At 41.0% G+C, this 25,437-nt stretch overlaps 1 protein-coding gene across 1 annotated transcript; it reads right to left on the bottom strand.

The window, feature by feature from the left end:
• Positions 1-3,670: 3,670 nt before the first annotated feature.
• gucy1a2 (guanylate cyclase 1, soluble, alpha 2) lies at positions 3,671-25,437 on the bottom strand. Its single transcript, XM_049725762.2, has 9 exons — positions 24,733-25,437; positions 21,068-21,129; positions 20,073-20,197; positions 19,022-19,911; positions 11,569-11,781; positions 10,714-10,986; positions 9,271-9,414; positions 6,633-6,787; positions 3,671-6,158 (listed from the first exon to the last, which is right to left on the bottom strand). Exons 1-9 carry the CDS (start codon positions 25,042-25,044, stop codon positions 5,939-5,941), a joined length of 2,394 nt encoding a protein of 797 aa, XP_049581719.1. The 5' UTR covers positions 25,045-25,437; the 3' UTR covers positions 3,671-5,938.

The raw sequence follows: 25,437 nt of genomic DNA, 5'->3' as shown, positions 1-25,437 counted from the left end.
GCAAACACACAAAACACATTCCTTGCTTGACTTGCCGCTAAAGGTTGAAAAATTATCAAAACATCAATACGTTCCCATCACTTTCTTCTGAGGCGGGTGGTTAGATACACATAGATCCATGCACAATTGCACAAATAGACACACACGCACACAAACACACATAAGCAAAGTGCTGTTAGCTTGTTTTTGCAGCTGAAAGAGGAAGACCAATAGAGCAAGTTCACAAAAGTCAGAAGTCAAGCAGGCCAGGGGAATGTTTACTGCTCGAGCATATTTAAATTTCAAGTTTACAATCTTGTGCAGCATGAAAGTGTGTGTTTGCCGCTGTGTACAAAGATGAGTTTGTGCAAAGGGAGCGATAAAGAGGAGGGAACCAGAATAGATAGAAGGGTAAAACATTCCAATCCATCCATTTTCCGTAACGCTTATCTTCCCTCATCGGGGGTCACGGCGGGTGAGCTGCAGTCTATCCCTTCTGACTTTGGTCAAAAGCTGGTGTACGTTCTTGACAGTTTCACTGCACTCATTTACCCACTTTAATCATCGCACTTCATAATTCATGACCAAATCTTGGTCTATTAAGTAGTTTTGAAATGCTGGTCTTAAGTTTCTCTGCTGGGGAGAGCTACTTGTTCCTTGACACCCTTGGATGCCGAATTCTGTGAAATCGCCCTGAGAGAGTTTTGCTAATTAAGCTTTTTTATGACATTGGGAAATGACTGCCGAACAATACATGTCATTCACACCCTGTGCTCAGACAAGAAAATCCTAAAGGGCAAGTACAAACACATCACATGCACACTGTTTGCGCTAATAATAGATTAATCTGATAATTAATCTAAAATTATTAGATTCTAGAGCAATAGGAGGCGAAATGAGTAACTAATGGGAGCGTTGTAACGAAGTTAAAGGATGTTCCAGGAAGCGCAAAGGCACATGCACATGCAGAGTTTCCTTTTCAGATGCTTGTACAAGGAGCCTTGGAGGAGCTACGTTTGCTGCTGTTAACATTTACATCCAAATGAGAGACAGATCTCAAACATAGACTGGACAAATCTCTCACAGAATAAAACCGCCATTTGTCACTCAGCAGAGATTGTAAAGCCAAATCAAATGTAGCAGTGATGTTTGTAGTAGTGTGTTTTGGGTAATGCCTTTGTCGAAGACTACTCAGGATTTTGCCATGGGAGACCTTGAAGAAAAAAAGACAACAAACAAAGCATCATTTTAACTGTTATTAAGATGATTGAAAGCCAATTTTACATTCAGACAAAAAAAGATAAAGGAAGATGTTTTCAAAGAGCAATGTCAAAAATCCCGCAAAGGGCATCCTCCTCACCCAGCCCTGCAAGGTCTCCTCCACAATCTTTTAATTTGCATGGATCAACTCTAATCCCCAATCCTGCTCATCTCTTTTCCACCCAGGCAACCCTGATGGAAAATATCAGTGCCAGGGAGGACATGTGGATTATCGCTTTTCTGATACCAACTTGTCGTCCGCACTTGCACTATGGGTCAACGTGGGACTCAACCATACACGTGCACCCATGGAGAAATTAAGTCAACAGCAAACCAATCAACAACCAAAAAATGCTGAGAGAAAAGTGATCAACGTACCTGCTGAGGCTTGGAGGGGACAAGTGAAATGGAGTGTGCTGAGTGATGACAGCGATGTATTAGAGGGCGACGGTGAGAGACTGATTTATTGAAGACCGATGAATGAGACATGTGGATGTGTACATGCGTGTGCTGACACAACCTGCTAGTTTAAGATATATGGTAGCTACACCACTGCAACGCTGTCAATTATAAGAGAGATGGTCTATCATTCATTCATTCATTCAAGGCTGACAAACATCACAAGGAGCAGGCACCCACAAAAAAATGATTATTGCAATGTGTTACGTAAGGCAACATAATCACGATTAAGCCTCCCAGGAGAAAGTAGACACATTGACTTCCTCCACATAGTATTTAAATTGTGGTTACAAAGGCTTTCTAAACTTATCTGACATTTTTTTTATTTCTTGTCTTTGTTAGGTTCACGGTGAGCTGGAGCCTAAGTCACATGGTACGATTTAAGTATGTTTACGTGACCAAATATGGTTATCACTCATGGATTGAATAACATCCAACTCCTCTTGATTTTTCATCTTCCAAAGATATTTTGGACAGGCGGGTGAACTTGAACCGAAATTGTGGGCCAGGATCTTTCTCAGGTCCAACAATAGTAACCTTTGATCATTCAAATTTCCCACAGTAAATCTTCCCAGATTAGTGGAAACTTTGAAAGGATGAACATTTTATCTGTGGCTAAATATGAGTTTTATAAGGACATTAATCTTAAAACAATGTTTCTCAACAACAAATAACAATAACAATGACTTGTTTTTTGTAGTCAACAAGAGAAATTCTCACAGCCTGGCGTTCTTCAGTGAACACGCATCACACCCAGCGATCACAAAGCGTCTCCTCTCCGCATGCGGCCACAAGTAAAGACTGCATAATTCATGGCCATGCAGAGTAGTCCAGCACACACACACACACTACACACACACATACGCACGCCTTTCGGCAGACAGTCAAGATGTTTCTCCTGTCAGTGGTACCATTATTCAGCCCTGCTTCATTTGGCTAATATGACAGGCACCGTGTGTAAATTGCATGACCTTTGTTTGCCCATTTATTGCCACCTTTGTTTGTGTGTGCGTGTGTGTGTTATTGTGTGTGTAATTACCATTAGCACATTAGAGCGTGCAATGTTATGCCACAACCCATAGTCAGTGGCCTGTGCAGTCGAGACCATTCATGTAAAATATTCAAACCTCACATTGCCAATTAGTGTAATGGGGATGTATTTGCATAAAAGGATTGAGGGGGCATAAATAAAGGGATGCACGAAACAACTGTGCAAAGTTGAGGGATGAACAGCAATGACACACAGGGATTATATTTTGCTTCTGTTTTGAAATGTGTTGCTGTTGCTGTACAGCAAGGAGGCTTTGGGTTCAAATGCTGACTCTGGCCTAGTCTGGGTGGAGCTTTATTTTTTCACTCCATTTTAAAAAGCCAATGTTAAACTTCATTTTAGCTTCATCAACTAGAAATAATCAATCTGTCCACCCGGCCAATTAATTTTCCTTGTCCTTATTTGCGTCATGGGTCGAACGAAGCATGTTCAAGGTGATTTTGAGTAAGAGGCACCACTGGCTTCAAACATTAAATTTCTATCTGTTCAGTCAAGCTGATTGCAAAAATTTAAGGTTTTATATGTACAGGTTATATTATTCATGCAAGGGGGAACCAAGCAGCATTTTTGTGTTCTTCTGGGAGAGGTTTTGTCTACTCCAAGCCTGTGCTGTAAAAGCCAAATGCTGTTTGAATAGTAATAAAACAAAAGTAGAGCAATACTGACTGTTATCTTGTATGAACAACGAAGCTACACTGAACTCATGGAGAGGTTCGTACTCATGCACACTTGGAAACACATTTGTCTTTTCACGTCTACATTTGCATGTTACATAACGCATTCATTGTTCCAATTATTTTTCAGTGAATGTCTGTATGGGTCACCCCTAAACGTACAGAACATCCTTCAGATGATCTATTGAGATGAGAGGATTGTGGCACCTGTTGTAGGTTGAGTTCAACATGATAACAGCCGGAGTCATTTTGCTTCTTGTTAAACACACTTGGTGTTTTATTTACATATGTTAAGACAAGAAAATGTGCCCTTAATGTCAGTCATACAGCTTTTATGGAACTGTTTTCTGGTACACACATGGTTCATGTTCAGCCTTGGTACAAAACTAAATCATAGTAATATTACTATAAAGTAAGACATCCAGAGATCCATCAACCAAACGGCAATGTTTCCCTGGATGTCGTTGGGGCCTTGCAAAGCAACATTTTTAAATCCTGATGAGATCGTTTTAGTACAACATCGAAATGGGATTGGGATCTAAAACACAACAAACATAAATAGTCCATGTACATGATGTTGGCCTAGGTGAACACAATTTTATTATGAATCTATGAAAAATAAGAAATGTTTTATTCCATTTTTGTTTGATAAATTTCAGGGCGAGCTATTTCTGCTGTTGTAAAACATTGCTTTACTTTTTGTACAATGTAACAATGAAACAATGTGCAGTCATAAAAAGTTTCAGTCATTTTAAAACTCAAGAAAAAAAATTGTTATCATGAATTTTGCAACCAATTCAATTGTGATTTCGTTTTAACTGTTAAAAAGACTTTTGGTTACAGTTGGCTACCATACCTTCTTGACTTGACCCAACGTCTCCAGTCGAGTTGTTGATGTTTATTGCCTGTGTGCATCTGCGGCACAATATGCATACTGCAATTTAAAGTAACAGCCCAAGATGAGTAAGACAAAGCAAAGCGGACCAATATTCTCGATGTAGAATATCGAAAGACATGAGTAGCTGTCTATTTTTTAGAGAAGATTTAGAATGGATGTCAAGTGTGAATCATTTACTCTTTAACCACACATTAAGCAAAATTTCCAATCATCAATTTGACTATGATGCGAGTACCTGGAGTAAAAGGCCGACTATTCAAAAAGAAAATCCAAATATGCATTGAGTTCACCAGTGTTACATATCCATGTTAAACAACCAATAATAATGTCATCAAAAATACACTTAACAAAAGATTGAGCATCTAAAATTATTTCAATTAAGTATCTGTTAGTGAGCTACACTGACTCATTTGGAAGGCCTGAGATTTCAAGTATGTAGCAGGAAAATGAATAGCAAAGAGTAGAATCCTAATCAGGTAAATAAAAACAATTTCTGCAAATGTGTTGCATATGCTATGTGTACTGCATATGCGCTAAACTGCATCATGTGTATGATTGGTACAACCAGATGTTATAAATAAATGCAATTTGAAATATTTGGAACCTATGAAGTGCACTTTATTGTTTTGATATTTTATTTTTCTCCTCTCATCACTCAAATGAATAGCCGCCACTATTCGGTGCCTTCATTGGTGTTGTGGCTCACTCAAGGGCTCTCATATTTCAGAATCTTTATTGGAGAAGAGAGGGTGGAAACACCAAAATGTCAAGGGGGAAAAAAAAGTTGAGGACAAGTGTGTCAATGTGCGGCTTTTCCCCCCATCAGATATTTGAAATTAATTCATCCTGCATGTGTTTTTTTATACTTGTTGTTGTCCTGATTTGAGCAGAAAAGGCACTGAGCTAAGAATCGCTTTCAAACTGACACTTTTGAACATATTACCTGCAATGAAATGGCTGGATTGTTGTAGATTGCAGTTTGCTGTGAGTTAGAAGCAGAAAAAGGCTCTAGTTCTACCATTTTTTGGCATTGTTATTTTTCCTATTATCAGCTTCTTTTTTTTTTTCTCAGAACTATCCCCTCGTTGCTTTTCGTCTGTCTCTCGTCTGCCACAACTGTTCCTCGGAGCTGTGTGTGTGTGTGTGGGGGGGGGGGGGGGGGGTTGCCGTTGTAATGCACAATATTAATGGAACGTAAGACATGAATTCGGTCATTTGGAAGGGATGGAAGGAGGTGTGTGTTGTTCTTCATTCGTGGTCCTCTTTGTCCAGACGGTCCCACAGCTATTCGCAGAGCCTCCTCCATGGTTACTTGTGTAAATCCTAATAATCATTCAACCGACCTATCCACTTCAAGAGTGTAAAAGTTCTTCGTGTGACACAAAAGACTGCTGAGGAGAGCTCTATGTCATGAGTGGCTCAGAAGCTAAACACCCTCATTTTTCTCCACTAGGTGATCCAAAGTAGGATACATCTGCGACAAAAATCATTTCTTGTATGTTCTTCCATCCCGCAGCACTGAGCCCAGGTTGTCATTTGCATATCCACATTGTGTGTTATTGGGCGTCCTGTCGGCTGCACGGGTTCGATTCTGGTCTCCCGCATCCTTTGTGATACCTACAAACTGGTTTCTCTTAGAAACATGGTCCCGATGCTGTAGGAGACTTTCCTCATAGAGGCCGGGGGAGCGGAGCGAGAGCTGGTCAATGATGCATGGCTGTGAGATGTTCCCGCCTCCAGGAAATAACAGGTTCCTGGGATCTCTTTGGGGAAATTCTCAGGGAGCTCCAGGTGCGAACGAGGGTTGAAGGAAAATGATCGGTCATCTTTAAGCAGCCTGAGAAAAGAAAAGAACGCATCACGAGTTTGGACTGAAAGGCCAAATGTGTGTCAGACCCTCAAAAGTACTTCTGTATTATTTTCATTATATTTTTAAAAAGATTTTTTAGGCGTATTCTCAGTTGTGGAAAAATAAGACTCCACTATTACACTGAATAAATATTGTGAAGTATTTGTTAAGTTTTGCAAAATTATTTGTATGACGAACTGTTGTATAAAATGCGTAAAAAATACATACATACATACATACATACATACATACATACATACATACATACATACATACACACATACATACACACACACACACACACACACACACACACACACACACACACACACACACACACACACACACACACACACACACACACACACACACACACACACACACACACACATACACACATACATACATACATACATACATACATACATACATACATACATTCCATATGACCATTCCACTTACTGGTAGGTTGTAGGGCTGACATTTATACACCTTGGATGACTCCCTGATTCAAATTTGCTCGCCAGGGTCACATTGTTCCCAAATAGGCAATACCTCGGCATTTTAACTCCAACCACACCAGCCAGGACGGAGCCTGTGTGGATGCCAATTCTCAGCTAGGGAGACAACAACAAAAAGACAACAGTGAATCTCCTGTGCTTTAGTTTACTTTGCCAGAATTGGAATTGAAACAACGATTCAGTTGACAGTTAAATAAATTGCTGTAGCAAAATTATATTTGATTATTATGTTTTGTTTTATATACTTAATTAAAAGATGAGCCTTAGGTGGTTTTATAGTAACTAACATTGCTGACGGTGGTTAACTGTTGGACGTGTGCTGTCAATAACATCAAACGGTTCATCTTTTGGTTTCACAATAAAATCTTTACTCCAAGCAAAGGTATAAAAATAGAAACAATGTAGAACCAACATTTATAGCACACGTATAAGCAGAAATGAACCAAACTTATTCTAAAGCCAAAGCCACTCTCCATAAAAGCTTCAGGTTCCACACAGATTACTCGTTACTATGCCAAAAGTACAAAATGAAATTGTAATATGAAATATGGTCAAACAGATTAGATGATGGATGAAATGAGGTCGAGTGACGCGCACTTGCATGGTACGTTAATTCACATATATTCAGTTCACAGTTGCCAGTTGACAGATGTCCATAATTTACATGCTATTTATGACACATTTGTTCTGAAAATTGTGTTGCAACTCCAAATTTTAGTAGCCTTAAGGCATTCAACCTATACACTGCTGTCATCAAAAAGGGTTATTACGTACTCCATTCCCACAGCATTTCAAATGTTATCTTCAATAAAAATTGAATGCATCTTTCCCTCGAGGACTAACTCACATATGGTGAACAGACAGGATAAGCCAAGGAAGCCAGGAGATTCCAACTGATCAACTAGAGCATCTCATCACCGTGGAAACCCACGCTACTGTCTGCATGCCAGCACAGTGCAAGGTAGTCATGGCAACAGCAGGGGATGGGGGTAGTGAGGCAGAAAGGACAGCGAAAGATAGACCAGGAGACAAAATAGATAGAGGGAGAAATCAACCTCATCAGACCATTAGATGGCAAACCACTGAAAGTGTGCAACTTGATTTAGAGCTGTAAACAAAAAAGATGAGAACTTGAGACTCAATATAAATATGAGATAAACTATTCTGCTCAGATGCGGCCCAATAAAAATACTTTTGAATGCATGTTAACATTCAGAAGACTTACAACTAACAATAGACCTGTTTGTTTGGACAATGTGATCTGGAGAAGGCCTGACAGGTTTTAATATGAACAATATATTCTTGGATTAACAGTTACTCAGCCTCATACACTTGCACAATGAATCCAATATATTAGGCCTCTGTGTGTCGTTCCCTGTAGATATAGTTCTTTCCAAATCACACTCTCTCTCAACCGTTCCACTACTCAATCTTTTTTTCCTCCCTCTAAGGTCTCATGCTAGTTTGCACAAAAGTGCAACGTTGGCTGGAGTTGAGTGCTCTCACTGAACAGCATTTATCAAGTGTTATGGCCATAACAGCCCTTTTGGACCAACAGGAGGGGAATTGGACAATGGCAAGCACAAGGGAGGGGCAAAATAGAAAACAAAATCAGGGAGGAGTTTGGTTGGTTGGTTGGTTGGTTGGTTGGTTGGTTGGTTGGTTGGTTGGTTGGTTGGTTGGTTGGTTGGTTGGTTGGTTGGTTGGTTGGTTGGTTGGTTGGTTGGTTGGTTGGTTAGTTGGTTAGTTAGTCAGTTTGTTAGTTAGTTAGTTAGTTAGAATGAAAGGAAACAACAAGGGAGATGCACAGAGGAAGAAATTGGAAGAGCGAGCTTGCAGGCCAAAAGCGCTTGGCAAGGCCTTTCTATTTTGAGACAAATGGAAAGCACAGAGAACCTCTGTGCTGTCTGTTAATCAGCAATTATGTTACTGCTTTGCTCGAACACACTGTTTCAGTGTCATCATTTTGATAGTCATTGTACTTTTCAAATTCAAATTGGTTTTGAGCAGAAGCATCAGATACTTAAAATATTATGAGGATATGGCTGCTTAACAATACAAGAGTTTACATTTTTTGTAGCAACTTCCATTTTACTCGAAGTCTAATTGTATCCTCCCACTCAGTATAAAACATGAGAGAGGCAGAAAAGGCATTGTTACTTTGTCACGAAGCAGACCCGGGCAATTGTTGCTTTTTCTGTGCTTCTGTTTTTGTTTTTTTTCAGGGCTGTTTTGACTTTAATTAAAATGGTAGTTTGAAAGAATGTGGAAAGTACTATGTGTCTTGTGACAGGGGAGGCCAGGCCATTCTTGTGGTTACCACACACACACACATTCAAAACACACAAACGCATCGTGAACAGCTCACATAAAAAAGTAAAACAAGATTAGGCTGGTTGGCACAGCATTCTGTAATACCTTAAATTAATATATAGACATCTTCAAGAATAATTCCAGCGAAACCTTTCTTATTAAATGTCTGTGGTAATGTTTGGTAAATTGTGTGATCATTTCGGTTTTAAATTGTAAAAGTTTGCATAACCATGGTGACGAAGTGCGCTTACTATAACCAAACTCACCTTAATAGGCTTTCCATCAGGTGTGAGCACTTCTTCGGAAAGCTCCATCATCTTCAGAGCCATGTGTGCAATGGGCTTTGCGTGACTGTCGACCTTCTTGTGAAGACCTCCTGCCACGCAATAGGCATCACCTATGGTCTCTATCTGTGGGGGGGGAAATGAAGTCAGCTTTTATTTTAACAAAGATGGACTTGACAACAAAACGCTTTTCATTACTAGCGTTGAGCTGTTCATAATAAATAGAAAAATGTCTGAAAATAATCATTTTAGAAAAAGGCTCCAGGAAATAATGTAGGAAACAACGGGTACGGCAATTTATTTTTGTTTTATTCACCTAACTTTCACTTGTCATTTTATGTTTTAGGTGTCACTGTGCCACTGGAACTCATGGTCTTTGCTTTTCCATTTGTCCCTTTAAATATAATAAGAAGGCCATACAGTCCGAGGATTTTTCCATTTTTGATTGTTGCATTGATTGAAACAGCAACGGAAATGTATTTTCCAAAAGTTCAATTTGCACAAGGCTTCTTACGTCAATATTAAAATATCAGGTTTTCTTCTTAGCATGAATCCAACTGCAATAGAGTCTCTCTGTTTTAGTGACTGCCTATCATGTATTACGTCTTTAAGTCAAACTTGCGTGGCTTGAACAAACAGGATGGAGAATACAACAATGGAAAAAAACGAGGTGAAAAGGCAGGGCCAAGAGACAAATGGCTCTCTTTTAAGCGTTCCAGCGGTTAAGTCGTTTGGACAGTAACCATGACGATGTCAATATACAGCTGCCTCAATTTCCTCACTCTGTCCACCTATGTTTGTGTTCTCTTTTATACATTTACATTCTTCTTCCCTGCCCACATACATACAGCACATTTAATCACAGCAGTTTGAGATTCTCAGAAAGGAGGAATGTGTGAAAATAAAGAGAGATATAATACCACATAAATGAAGGGGGGCGGACAAGGACAACAACAACAACCTGTTTAAATAGTAGAAATCGTACAAAATAATAGCTGAACAAGAGCCCCCTTACACAATTGCCTTCAGCATCCCGAAAAAACAAAACAAAAAAACAAGTAGCACCTTTCACACTGCCAGTAAAAGCAGGCATTTTTCCAGCTTTTTTCTGTGTCACTGTTTTGTATAAACAACACCAACAGAGGATGGGGGTGCATTTTCTGGCTTGGGGTAATCCACAATGCCAGGATAGGGGTGTGAAGTTTAACTCTGACACACATTTCTCCACTCCTGTTGTGTAAGAAGCAATTGTGAGCACTATACAATGGTACTGAAGCTGTCACGCATAATTATCAGATTGTAGCTTGCTATATCAATGTGATGCTTCAATTGTTTGAGTCTGTGTGAAAGAAGCTAATGTTTTTATGGCTCACCCAAACAAACCCTGTCCACCTTATATGCATGCATCCATTTTTGTCAACTTACCTTATAAACATCGAGAATCCCACACTGGTAGTCAAAGCGAGTGTACAGCTCGTTGAGCATGGAGATGACCTGCATTGGCGTGCACTGTGCGCACACAGCGGTGAAGCCCACGATGTCGGAAAACAGCATGGTGACGTCATCGAATTTGCGAGCGGGCACCGGTTGACCTTGCCACAGTTTCTGCGCCACATCGCCCGGAAATATGGAATAGAGGAGGTCCACGGTTCTTCTCTTTTCCTCCTCCAATGCCTGGTGAGTCCGCTCTAATGTGGCCTAAAAGAGGAGGGTGAGGAGCAAAGAGATTAAGCGTTGAGCACGGATGAAGCCGTTTTTGACAGCAATGCTGGGATGTGGGAAGAATGCACCGGATGAAAACAAAAACAAAGAACAGCTGAATGTAAGATCTACTATGTATTTTTTGGTGTGAAGCTGTGTGTATCTGCATGTGATGATTTGTGTCTGTGGGCGGGCTCCTCCGAGTCTGTCTGATGTAGTGCGCTACCACTGTTCATCTTGAGTGAAATACATCTATTTTTGAGAGTGGCCCGGGGGAGTAGTAGCAGCGAGAGATGATGCACAGAGCAGATGTGTGGATTGGGTCAGGACCCAGTGACTTGCTCGTGGATGCTTTGAAAGCAAATTATAAGAGTAAGCCCCAGGAGTTCTGTTCGATCCAGTCAGTCTGGCAATGTTGAGATTTGACTCATCAGTGGAAGTGATATAACAGGTTTACTAGATTTGCTCAAGTGAGAGATGCCTGACTGGAACCCTATGGATTTTAAACTGATATTAGTGTTTTAATTGTAGTTATTAGCATACTAAACACTTGAGCCGGCTTGACATGAAACAACCTACCTTGAGTTTGTCCATCCTCTTTTTGAGGCCATCCTGAGCTTTGGCCTGCTCCCCCACCAAGATGACGTCCCGCTTGGCATCGTGGATCGGGATATCTGACAAGTAGAGGCCCCGGCCCATGAGCTCCTCCAATTTGTCAACACGTGGTGAGCCCAGGAACATCAGAGAGCACGACTCTGGCAAGTGGATCATCTGACCCTTCAGTTCCATGACCTGGCCATTAAAGAAGATACATATGAATGAAAATCTATGTGATGGGCGAAAACATCAAATTGCACAACCTATAATTTAATGATTTGATGTATTGTATATTTTTTGTGCCCAATGTTGTACAACAAAGATAGCAACATGATTAAGTAAGGCTTAATGTATAATGGATGTCCGCTTGTGTGGGAGGGGGCGGGAGCTTTTAAAAAGTGGGTAAACTGATGTCCTACTTAAACCTACATATGTCTATCTAAATGTCCTCAAACCAAACTATGAGGCAAGAGCTTGTTAACAGATGACTCTCATAGGAAACAAATGTGCCGCTTGGCTACAGATAAGTTTCTGGTACATTGTCATAAATGCTTCTTGACAAAACAAAGCAGTTCTTCCCAGCAGTGCGACGGAAATGGGCAGGATGGCAAATCATCTCATGAGATGAAAAGAATACTCGCAAAGACAAGGTGCAAACTGCAGTATGTTGACCTTTCGCCTCCATATTTTGACTGGTCCCCCCCTGCTTATTTCTTCTGTCTACTCTCTCTATCTTTACCTGCTTCTTACACACACACGCACGCACGCACGCACACACATGGTACGTACACTCTTTTTAAACATTGCCCGCATGCTCTCTCTGTTACTCTCCATAGTGTCAGATAGATTATTCCGCCAGTGAGCACACTGCAGCCCTATTTTATTTATAGCGCAAGGCTCTCCTCTGTCTGCATAATACATACAGTCTGCATTACACACACAACACCATATTTTGCTACACGCTAACACACAATCACCAGTGAGATGTCTCTTTTCCAACAAACGGCAACATTAAAAAACATATGCATCCGTATGCACGCAAGGTTCAGACTCTGGAGTTCAGAATAAAAGCGGGTGCCCTGAAACACTGAAACACAACAGATGATCCGCGTGAACTGCGGCTTGATGAGAGACTCAGCATATCGCACGTATAGGTGAATGGATACATGGCAGACAGGATTTCTCTTCAAAGAACAACATTGGCTGACAGTTACATAAGCTACAAAATGCAGGCAGGCATAACATCATAGTCTTGAATACATTTACGCTACAAATTTAGTTTCTACACATTCAAAAATACAGCAAGGTAGGGTCAGCACACAGATTCCAAGTGTTAGAACAATTCCACACATTTCAAATCCAAACTACAAATTTTTTCCCTTCAATGTAGGCCAGACAATCAAAAATCACATCTACAAAGAGATGCTGCATGGTTTGCGTCGTTCCCATGTCTGTCTTGCTGAATGTTATCGGAAAGATTGTAATTCAAAATCAGATAAAAAGCAGGATAGCAGTGAACAAATATGCTTTTAACAACTGCTTAAGTTTCCGTTGCGTCCTTTCAGTTTTTATCAAATATGATGAGAAAAGCTCAGACATGCTGGCTTGATGTTTGGTTTTGATCAGTGAAAAGGAACAGCATGGTAGATATTTATTTCTATTCCCATCACAGCAGGGCTTCTAGAACGTGTTTGATGTTTTCATTGGTTTGATGAGCCAATTAGAAGCTAAAGTGTGGAATGTATACTTTGAAAGATTTCTAAATAAGTACACTTGCCTGAAATTACGATCACACAATGTCCTCCACGGCAAGAAGGACAAGACTACAAAGAGTAAAAAAAAAAGCTCGAGCAGAAACACACTAACGGCATGCATAAAGTCCCAGATTAAAGGAGGTGAGCATGTTCTTTAAAGCGTCAAAACATGCTGGACATAAAGTGTTATGTACCTTTTACTCAGTGACCTTGTTTGTTTCTTTATCACAAACAAACACACTGAGCATACAGCGACACATTAATCTGCACACTTCTCTGGAGGATATGTGTTGGTCTGCCTGAGCATCTGTTTAACTCAGCAGTCTGTCCTGCTTGTGCTTACATCACACACAGAGGAGATTGGAAGATGGAAGCAGGAAAGGAAAATACAAGCAGAGAGATGAGAGTTGGCTTAATAACTAAATCCGGACAATGTAACAAATGGGCCTAGAGCTATAAGATAATGGGAAAATGTTATATGCAAAGAGATTTTGCAATAGAGGGGATATTAATAACATGACAAAACATGACAAATGAAAATAAATGATCCCCACCAGAGATGCTGATGATTATATCTAGTAATTTTAGCAGATAGTTAGGGATACATTTTGAGGTGAATTTGAAATCCAATTGAAGAAAAAGACCCAATTTCAAATTGCTCAGGTTTTAACGGACAATACTACCAATTCAGAAAATCCCAGGCAGATTTGATTGATACGGCAACACACTGATTAATGAGGATACCATTTTCTCAAATGGTTTTAACCGACAAGAATTTACACATATCTTGTGCTGATAGTCGTAGTGCGCAACCTGAGTCTGCCTTCCACCCACATTGTACATGTTTATGTGAAAATAATGTGTAATAATAGTAATAATAATATGTTAAATGATAGACTTGTGCAATGATTCAGAGGATTCAATCCACACCGTTGTCATATTTCTGAACCAAATAAGATGTCGGTGGAGCTCAGAATCTGTTTCCTTGCGCCTCCATCAAATTCACTAAAAGAAATGGTTGGAAATGGAAAGGTTGAATGAAGTCTGGCAAGGTGAAAAGAAAGAGCAAGTCAAAGCAAGAAGCTGACACACTAAAAATGTAAGAGGAGCAAAAAAGTGAAACGGCGAAAGACAGATATGCAAAGGTAGGATCGCCTTTTGTGAACAGACGCTGGCATGTCAACAGACTCTTATTTGCATGAACAAGCAGTGAGCAGCAAATAGTCAAGCCTCTCTCGTATATCTTTCTGTCACCCCCCCCCCCCCCACACACACACACACACGCACACACGCACACACACACACACACACACACACACACATGCGCATGCATGAGCACACAAACAAAAGATTTTATCTTGCCAGTGATGCCTATATTGTACTGTATAGTCTTACAACAATAGTCAAACAAATTTTGCATTTACTAAGGCAGGGGTGTCCAAACTTTTTGCAAGGAGGGTCAGATTTGATAAAGTGAAGGGGCCCGGGTGCCAATAGTTTTTTCTGACATTTTTTAACTACAAAAATTTCATGCAAATGCACACTGTTATATAACAAATTTCACTGTCCCAACTGTCTTTATTTTTTAAATGACAAAATAATCAAATACAAGACACTCAGGCAGATGTGAACAATTCTAAAAACACAAATTCTGCCTTTCATTCATATCTGAGGAGTCAGATAACATTGAAGAAACTGTATGAAATACCTTAAATTTACATGACTTTAAAATGATTTTTGCCTCGTAAAACATTTTAAACAGGAGCTATAAGTAATGCAAAGTTGTCTGTTATTATTAAAACTTAAAAGAAGTGAATTTTGCTCTTGTCATTTACAATATCTTTCAGAAAGTAATAGTTTGTGTCACGTCTACAGGTTCATAACAGCAGTACCATTGCCACTTTGAATTATTTAATATTAAATAATATTTACTTTTGATTTACTTTTGACTCGCTGCCCCGCATGAAGAATCGCTGTTGTGATGCCAGTTCAGCTTGGAACTTTATCAGCTCGGTCACTCCTTGTTAGCTTGTCGTATGTGTTAGGATGTTCAGTCTAATATATTAGACTCTAGTGTCTCTTTAGGTTCAAATCCTTAAAAAAGACAACTGTCTCTTTACAAATTAGACAGACACAATTGCCTTGATTTTCAGTGAAGAAGTATTGTAATTCCCATTTCTCTTGAAAGCGACGGCCTTCAATATCAACTTGACTCGTTTTCTTTGCAGTCGCCATGGCAGAAATGAGCAGAGAGGGGTGGTGCCGCCAACTTTTGATAATAGGATGAATTACAGTTTCAAGTTTCATGATTTTTTTTTTTTCAATTTGACAGTGCAGGCGGACCATAAATAATACATTATAAGACCGTAGCTGCAGGCCGTATGAAACCTGACCGGGGGCCGGATTTGGCCCGCGGGCCGGACTTTGTACTAAGGGGTTTAATATTCAAATAACAAACCGATGCTTTAAATCACCAATGTAGCAAGTGATTAATTAATAATTCACGAGGATGTCATTTTCTCAAATGCGTTTAGCCAGTAAGAATTTACTCACGTCTTGAAGGTTCTATACAGTTTTTGGAGTCTGTGAAATAAATAAACGGAAGGGTGTTGTGAAGGACGCTTATGAAAGAAAAAAAGCTTCGATACTATCATTTGGAAGCAGAGGCTGACATGAAAACCTGAAATGCAAGTCGGCCAGGTAGAAGTTAGATGTCGGGGATCCATTGCGTCAACTACTGTAAGACTGACGAAGGACCTGAGTATTTGCGGATAATGTCGAGGGCAGGCCATCAAGGAGATGTCAAGGATGCTAGACAGGAGTAGCCGGTGATTATGCCTTGTTGTGTCCTGTGTATGTAATAATATGAGGAGCTGATTAAACAGTTATGTGATTTCACAGTCGTAACGACAACCCGAGGCAAATTGTAACTACAGTGTAGCTCGCGACAAAAATGATTCGTTTTTCTTAATTCATATGCATTTGAATCACTTTTGGAACCCGTTTTATTTATTTAATAATGGTGATCCAACGAGAATTGTGTCCATGCTGAGTGCAAATCTCGATTGGAAAAAAAGATTAGGGTATGTTATTTATTTGCCCATGTACATACAGTACCTCAAGATACTCTACAGTAGAATGAATTTTTAAATAATCTCTTGCAAAACAGATCTGTGGCACGCTGTTGTGCCATTGCAGCGCTGTGGCATGTATTTGACCTCTGTGTAGTCTTCCACCCCAGGTCGTCTTGTGTTAACTAGTATACGCTAAGTAGAGGCAGAAAAAGGTGGTGGGATTTGACCTTTATAGTAGGGCTTTGGATGTCTTGCATAGCCAATGTCCCTGGGCGACAAATGGAAAGAAGTCAAACTGAAAAAGCACTACACACACACAAGGTGCAGCATTCAGGGAGTGTTGGAGTCTTTACCTTGGCCTGTTGCCTTCTCTTGCTGCCCTTTCTCGTGAAAATGTCAACCCATCCCTCTTCTCTGTATTCTAGTTTCTTGCCTTGCTCATACAAAACGCGTTTAGCTACGCAAAGGGGAAACAATGTACACTGTGAAAAGCATACAGCTGCTCATAGTTGACAGATTCAGGCTTAAAGCTCGGAAGTATCCATGCAGTGTGTGGGAGGACGGGAAGAACGCATTTTTGGTCTGCCAATCATCTGATGAGAGTTACGTGTACCCAACTGTATCCATTTTATACTCCATTGTGATTATGTGATAGAATAAATTTTAAAAGAAAATATTTTATCCGGCAATCCAAGAGTGATATTATACCACATAATGTATCACTCGGATTTGTATAGCACTTTTCTTGTCACTCAAGATGATCAAAATCAAATTATTTTCCAGAGGTTCTCAGAAGACATTGACAGAAAGAGAAAACAACTCAATTGGCCACTACTCATCATTGCTTAGGTTTGTTATTAGGTTAGTTTTAATGTGACCTATTTATAACTATTATAACTTCTGTTTGTCAATTATTAACTTATGCTTGCGTGTTATTCAAAACATTACCACTGTAGCGTTTTGGAATTAGATACTGTGTTGCAAAAGTTACTTAAGCCTACTTGGGGAGCACACTTCTTTCAAACAAAATAGACGAAAAAAATCTCTGCATCACAACATTGGATCGCGTCAGTTTCAATGAAAATCAATCACCTAACTCAAAAGCCGATGAAAGACTGTCGATGTTATTTTCAAGAAGTGTTAGACGCACCCTCTTATGATACGCAGGTTCAAAGACTTGTGTTGCTGCATTCGTATTGTGAAATTATACCCACACGCTCGCACAAAAGCACAACACTGATCAATCTCCATGTCAGTTCCGTTCACCACGAGGGCGTTTTGTTATGGTGGCTGACTGAACCAATCAATTGAGAACCAGATATAGCAAACAATACGGATTGATTCATTTGTGGCCAGTGCTGCAAACCACCCAGATATATAGTATGTGCGTGTGTGTGTGTGTTTATATATATATATATATATATATATATATATATATATATATATATATATATATATATATATATATATATATATAGGCGGCTCGGTGGCGCACTGGGTAGCACGTCCGCCTCACAAGTAGGAGGGTGCGGGTTCGATTCCACCTCCGGCCCTCCCTGTGCGGAGTTTGCATGTTCTCCCCGAGCCCGCGTGGGTTTTCTCCGGGCACTCCGGTTTCCTCCCACATCCCAAAAACATGCTTGGTAGGCCGATTGATCACTCCAAATTGTCCCTAGGTGTGAGTGCGAGTGCGAATGGTTGTTTGTCTCTGTGTGCCCTGCGATTGGCTGGCAACCGGTTCAGGGTGTCCCCCGCCTACTGCCCGATGACGGCTGGGATAGGCTCCAGCACGCCCGCGACCCCCGTGGGGACTAAGCGGTTCAGAAAATGGATGGATGGATGGATATATATATATATATATATATATATATATATATATGGTTAGCACGACCGCCTCACAGTTAGGAGGGTGCGGGTTCGATTCCACCTCCGGCCCTCCCTGTGTGGAGTTTGCATGTTCTCCCTATGCCCGGTTTTCTCCGGGCACTCCGGTTTCCTCCTACATCCCAAAAACATACTTGGTAGGCCGACTGAGCACTCCAAATTGTCCCTAGGCGTGAGTTAGTGCGAATGGTTGTTCGTCTCTGTGTGCCCTGCGATTGGCTGGCAACCAATTCAGGGTGTCCCTGGCCTACTGCCTGATGACCGCTGGGATAGGCTCCAGGCTTCGTGGGGACAAGCGGTATAAAAAATTGATGGATGGCTATATAATATCATCATGATAAACTTGAAAGGGCATGTCAACCAAAAATTGTTACAATCCAATGTTGCATGTGCCCCTACAAGACTAAACGAGGTATTCTGATTAACACTGCAGTTATACAATAAATTATCAGCACCCCTCAAAGACCTCATAGATGGCAATCACCATGATTGGAGACAGGGAGGGAATTGGTAGGGTCCGGGAAGCAAGGCAGCTGACATTGTCAAGAAACCTGTTGCAGAGTTTAAGAAAATATGACCACTACTTATACACTTCTACCGTAATTCTACTGTTGAACCTTTGTTAATGTGACAAAAAGAGTTTCTTAAGTTCTTTGGAAGAAGTGTGTAATGATAAACCATAATCCCATTATATTGTGAGCTGGTTTTATTTGGTTATCTTACCTTTTCCTTGGTCCCTAGTTGTGTTGTATCTGGCCTTGTACGGATAGTAAAAGGAGACGCAAGCCTCAGTAGGATCCCCTGGAACGAAGGCTCCATCTTGGGTGAGACGATCTCAAAACAGTCCCTGAAGGAGAGACTCCGATGAGGCTCGATGCGAGCCTGCCGTCGCAATCCCTCACCGAGCTGCAAAAGTTCCATCCGAGGGCCGAGAACAAGGTGGAACGGAAAGGCACGGCAAAACGTGGCCAGGCCAATGCGTAAATCACTGGGGCTTGTTGAAAGAGAAATGGGGGTTTTCTTGGCATTTGGGAGGGAGTGGGAAGGACAAGTTTCCTGAATTTGGAAGGACACGCAAACTGTGGGAGCAGTGGTTGGAAAAGTTGAAGGTGGAGAGGGAGAGGAGGAGGGAGAGCCAGACGGGGATGCAGTCGGCGTTGGTGTGGCAGAATCACCATCGCTGTGATGCGCTTCTTCTTTGGGCAATAAAGGAGTCAGAGGGGACACTTCATCGACCTTCGCTTCAAAATGAAAAATCCGTCTGGAAACCGCTCTGATAAGCCCAGGCATGATCAAGCTCACCACAGGGGCCGGGTTAAAACAATGTAGGAGCAACAACTTCCGGCGGCCATCTTGTGCTCCTCGCTCCCCGACTTTGTCCAATTTTTCTCTGCTCTTCACCTCCTCGTGAGGATCTTTGCACTGAAACGAGGGGCTTTCCGACGAGGCACGGCGACCCGTGGAGGTGCGAATGTGTTCCAAAATGGCATCAAAGCCGTTAAAAAAGTCCTGGAGGTTGCCACCTACGGCCCTGAGCACGCGTTCGTTTTCTTCAAAGCACAGGCCGAAGAACTCCTCGCCAAAATGCTCGCGCAGTTCAAAGAATGGTACTCCTGAGAGCGAGAACACAAAACCAGGATCGGTTGTCTACAAAGGGGATTAGATACAGTATCTGAAACCGGCCTGTTAATCATGCAGGAACTAAATTTGGAGGAAAATATGCACTAGTCTTTTTCGTTACTCATCTGGAAGAACATTTGTGGTTGTAATTTACCAAGGATGGTGGCCATGTAATGTAGGATTTGAAGGACGTCCTCTTCTGAACCGGAATTTTCTAGAAATGGGCACTTCTCGTCTTTACTTTCCCTTTGCTGGTCCTCCTTACCAGAATCTTGATACCTGTGAGTAACCCAAAGACAAACAATGATCGGAGATAAGCAATAACAAACGGATCTGTCAAGATCTGTCACAGGTCGTTTCCTTGTGTTAATGTCATAGTTTCGGTTTGCGTGTCTGTGTGCTCGCCCTTCCCCTCCTGTGCTCTGATCAGTGTAATTGCTGTCACCTGCCTCTCGTTAACTGTCTTGTATTTAAGTCCTGTCTGCGTGTCACTCCCTGTCGGATTGTTCTCGTCTCAAGCTGCATTTGGTCACCCAGCTCCAATCACCTCATGACAGGATATAGGTTAAAAGTCATTTATTTAAATATGAGTCAAAACTGGAATGAAGGTGGAGTAGACGGCTTGAATGCGACCAACAAAGGTGCTGTCCGTTCATTCAGAGCTAGTCCGTACCCTTTAGAACATATGTGTCAAACTCAAGGCCCCGGGGCCAGATGCGGCCTGCCACATCATTTTATGAGGCCCGCGAAGACAAATTGTGCATCAAATTCGTGTGTCATTACTAGAATTGCAAATTGTCTTCACTTTTAATAACCACTTTTTACTCGTCTGATTTGAAAACGAGTCATTTGTCAGTTTGTTTTGTAGCTTTTACTGTATATAATATGAGATGGTCATACATTTATTGGGTTGACAGTCATAACGGCCCTCCGAAAGAAGCTATGACTACAATGCGAAAAAAAATGAGTTTGACAGCCCTGCTTTAGAAGAAAATGACGTAAGTGAAGGCCAAAATGAGCTGACTTTGTTTGTGTGCATGTGACAGTCGCAGGGAAAAGCCGTGAGGCAGCAGGTAGACAACACATGCAACAGAAAGCTGTTGCGCATAGCAACAGATGCCACTGACAAGACAAGCAGTAGCAATCTACCTGATCTCTTGTTGCCTGTAAAACTTCAGAGTCCTTTGCAGAGCCTCTTGAACAGTCTGTGTCTGAAAGAAGATGACACGGTTTTGGGTCCAGAACAATGTTTCGGCAATCTCATCCAGTGTGCTGCAATGCTTCTACCTAACTGCTAATCACTTCTAGCTAGCGTGTATTTGTGTGTGTCCGCACAGCTGGTGTATTTTGCACATCTGACGAAATAGGTCTGAGAAGGCGGGTCCAATGTGATTATGTGTGATGCAGTTCAAATGCAAGGCTATAGTGACAATACTAGAACACGGTGTGCCAGCTGGAGAGGTCATTCAGAGGCCTCCGCCCACTACAGACATTTACAGGAGTAATTTCAGCTGCGTGTGTGTACAGCGTTTGAGCATTTCAATATAAATACAGTAGATCATCATTTCACTGGCATGTTTATTGCCCACACATGTAAGTGCCCTCGTGAATATGTTAGCAATAACAGTCATGGTCCCAATGATGCATTTTAAGAATGTGTACACATTTGTAGAACCAAGCAAAAAATGACAAGTGTGTATAACCAAGAATTTTGACAGAGAGGAGAGTTTGTCTTAAAATAGGATCAACAAAAGTCTAGTTCCCATGTTCTTTATCTGGTTCGACATTTCTCTCTGTTTGCGCTGTCTCTTTACATTGGGAAGGGGCGGGGGGGTAATTCCACCATCACTCTTCTCCTGCTGCAGTCGCTACACTGCTGTACATGCAGTTACAATTACACAAACAATACAACCTCAAGTACAGTTTGGAAACCAAGTAAAACTATATTTTGGGGGGGGAATACACCTTTAAAGTTACAAGTTATCAGTTTAGGGGGGGTAATCTATTGGAATTTGATTTGGCTCTTTGTGGCTATCATGTGATGGTAAAGAGGGAAATTGTTACGATGGCCATAGAAATGGGAACATAGCATTGAAGCACATGTAAGCACTAGCTTAACAATAATATAAATAATGGCAGACACACCATATACTTTGTTTAAATGTGGAAAAAGAGTCACCTCCTGGTGACCATACACCATATAATGCACCACTAGACAAACTTGTTTCACACTTTTCTGCATTTGTGGCTAACATGCTGAGGCCTTGATCAGCGTCACGGATCACTGAGCTGATGAAACAAAGAGGGGAGACAGAGAAAATGAATGTTTGCTCATATGTAAAAGCGTGCGTGTGCGTGTGCGTGTGCGTGTGTCATTGCTTCTGGGTCAGCGTGGTCAGGGAGTGAAGACAGCCATAGAGAGCATGCTCTGTTCTGTCTGTCACGGTCCATTGCAGTCAACAACAGGGACTGCTGCTGCACGCAGCTACTGAGTATGCAAGCAGCAATGGTGTGTGAGAGACAACAAAAAAGATAACTACAGGAGTGAGTGACTAAAATTGTTTATGAGCAACAAAGCAAAATAGAACGTGTCCCATTTGTACCTATACAGATTTATTAGCATTTCCTCCCAAAAATTAAGATTATACAGTTCCAGCATTCTCAGGCCCCCAACACTCCTGGAGCCATCGCTGAATTGATACTTATTCTTATTCTATTCTCCTTTTTTTTTTTTTTTTTTTTTTTACCTCATAACACATGCTAATCGACCCTCTTTGAAAGGTTAAATTAATAGAATAATGATGAGAGCTTTGAACAGCTACAGTCTACCCGGTTAAGTGTGTAGGTGTCCTTGAGAATATGGAACACTGAATGTCACACTCCTCATTTGTATGACAGCTAGTGGAAATCTTTCGTAATAAGTATTAATTGTCGGTAAGTATTGCAAACAATTTGTCTTCTGCTATACCATCAAAAAGCAGTGTTGTACATGTGTTGACTTCCAAATTGGAGCCGCTTATGTACTTTTTAAGTTTTTGATCCGGCAAAAGGATCGGAGGCAAATATTTACTGTGACAAATATACAGGATGAGCAGGACAGGAATGGACCCCTACTACAATAACCATAATCATGTGTCCTCCTTCTTCCATCAGAATGTACTTAGACATGTATAAAAACACAGGTCAACCACATTATATAATAATCCGCCAGATGATTCAGGTTACTTGGGGTGAGGCCTGAAGGGAGCCTAAAAAATACTGAGGACTGTATTGCTGGCCAGCGGCAGATGTAATGAGCTACATTTACAGGACTTAACTTTTTGGATAAATTGTACTTGTCAGAATTGCTTTCATGCCGCACACTTTTTACTTTTATCTAAATATTATAACACCCTTATATATGGCCAGGGATGACACTGAGGCTCTTCACAGTGCTTTATGTAATTAGAATGCTAGAGTTAGACTGATGTGGGGTGGAGGGGGGGGGGGGGGGGGTGGGGGGGGGTTACAGCCAATACTAATATCGATTGCTGTTGTCAATAGCAAATTTTAGTCAGCAATGGTTTTATGTGGCCTTAAATATATTTTTGATGCTGGTGTCGTTATATTTTATTTAATTTTTTTCCAGCACATTGTTTTATATTTTTTATTTTTTTGCTTCTTATTTTTTTGGTGTTTGACCCACAAAAGCGTGCACGATATGGACTATACCATGTGTTGTCATTTATGATGTTTCAGAAAAAAATCCACCTGTTGCTTCAGTGTACTTTGTGTTTGAGACGTTACAACATACAACGCACTGAAGATGAAAAAGTATCGCTATCATTTTGTTTTAATAAGTGTCAACCTATTTGGATTATGAACTTACCCTGTTTTTGACAAAGAAGTCTATTTTTACTGAACCAAGTCTGATCAGCTCAAACTCATGTTCCGAAATTAGCAACTGAACTGTAAATAATGTTCATCTAAATGATGCAATGCTTTCCTTTTATATATCATTGTGAATTTGTGAAAGCATGTTAGAAATGCCTTGGTACATATTGTCGCAAAGTAAACCGAATGTGAACAGCTCCTATTTTTTTATCACACAGTACATTACTACATTTTATTATTACATGTTCAGTATATACCAGCTAGAGTTTAGCTGCTAGACACAGGTGTTATGACATAAACTGTTGAAAAATGAACAATAATAACCAAATGTGCACTTTTGAGGTTTGCTTTATGAATGTCATTCTGTTGCATTTTCTAATTATTTTAGTATTTTTTGTGTATGCGACACACACCTCTCAAATAATCTAGCACAATTTACCTTTATTTAGATGCTACTTAATTAGATTAATGGATCTCGTGACAATAGTTCACAATGATCACTGAAAAGTATGGTTGTAGATGGCCAAATGTAGCAGCAATGATGACCATATATGTTCTAAAGAAAAAAAGTTGGGGGGGGCGTACAAGAAACTTATTTTTGAATGACATTACTTTTTTGCTAAAAATTATGCTAAAATGACAAATACGTTGTTGTGAGCTCAACTACTGTTTCAAACTGGACTGAATTTGTGAAGGGGTGGCAACAATGATTCCCCCAGTGGGTAAAAAAATCCGTCGTTTTCTAGGTGCTGTCTTGAACTTTAGATAAACACACACACACATATATATATATATACACACATTTATTTTAAATAGCATATATATAGTATAAATACCATATATATAGTATATAGTATAAATGTCAAACGCTTATAAAACCTAATATACCATCTGACAGGTCTAGTGGGGAAGTTTGTCGTTTGGTCTTATTAAGGCCTTACCGTGGGTGATGTTAGCCGCCTCAGGCTCTCGCCGAGCGAATCCAGGTTCACCCTTCTTCTCCGAGTCACCCTCTTGTGTGGCCCGCCGACTGCTGGCTGCTCCTCACCCGCCGGGCATGCGAGCCTTTCGGCGGGGCTGCGGCCGTTCCAGAGGAGCGGTCTGTGGATGGAGGAGAAGGGACATCCTCGGAGCTCCTCGGCCGCCTCCAGCCCGCCGTCTCCTCCGTCTCCCCCGGGGCTTTCGAGCCCGCAATCGGAACCCACCGAGCTGCTGAAAGACTCCGAAGAGATCTTGCGCGACGATGAGGACATGCTGGCGAGGAAGAGAACGGTGAAGATAGTGGCGGCTCTAGTGGTGAGGAGGAGGTGGAGGTGGAGGAGGAGGAAGAGGGGGAGGAGGATGAGGAGGAGGATGCTACAGCTGGGTCCGTGCCACGTCCACCTATATAACGCGGATTCATCAGTTGGTGGCAGTGGTGATGGAAGTGGAGTAGGGGTGATGTGTGTTTGTCCTATTTTCTATGCATGATGTGTATGCTCAGGTGAGTCTACGTGTGCATAGGAGAGGATAAGGTGTGAAGGGGCGCGATTCAAAGGACATGCGAGGCACTCTCACACATTTACGTAAGAGGTTCAGCAGTAGCTTAAAAAAGAAAAATATATATATATATGTAAATATATATATGTATATATATATATATATAT

The sequence above is a fragment of the Syngnathus scovelli genome, chromosome 7 (genome assembly GCF_024217435.2).
Source record: "Syngnathus scovelli strain Florida chromosome 7, RoL_Ssco_1.2, whole genome shotgun sequence".
Lineage (NCBI taxonomy): Eukaryota > Metazoa > Chordata > Actinopteri > Syngnathiformes > Syngnathidae > Syngnathus > Syngnathus scovelli.
Note: the sequence above shows the minus strand (reverse complement) of the source record. Positions and strands in the feature narration are given on the sequence as shown.

What these genes read in the sequence shown, in the direction of transcription:
- gucy1a2 (XM_049725762.2), bottom strand. Translation starts at nt 25,044, where the DNA reads ATGTCCTCATCGTCGCGCAAGATCTCTTCGGAGTCTTTCAGCAGCTCG. An exon ending in AACTAGGGACCAAGGAAAAG is followed by an intron (nt 11,782 to 19,021) that starts GTAAGATAACCA and finishes TTTAATGGCCAG; the next exon opens with GTCATGGAACTGAAGGGTCA. An exon ending in CTGATGGAAAGCCTATTAAG is followed by an intron (nt 6,788 to 9,270) that starts GTGAGTTTGGTT and finishes TTGTCTCCCTAG; the next exon opens with CTGAGAATTGGCATCCACAC.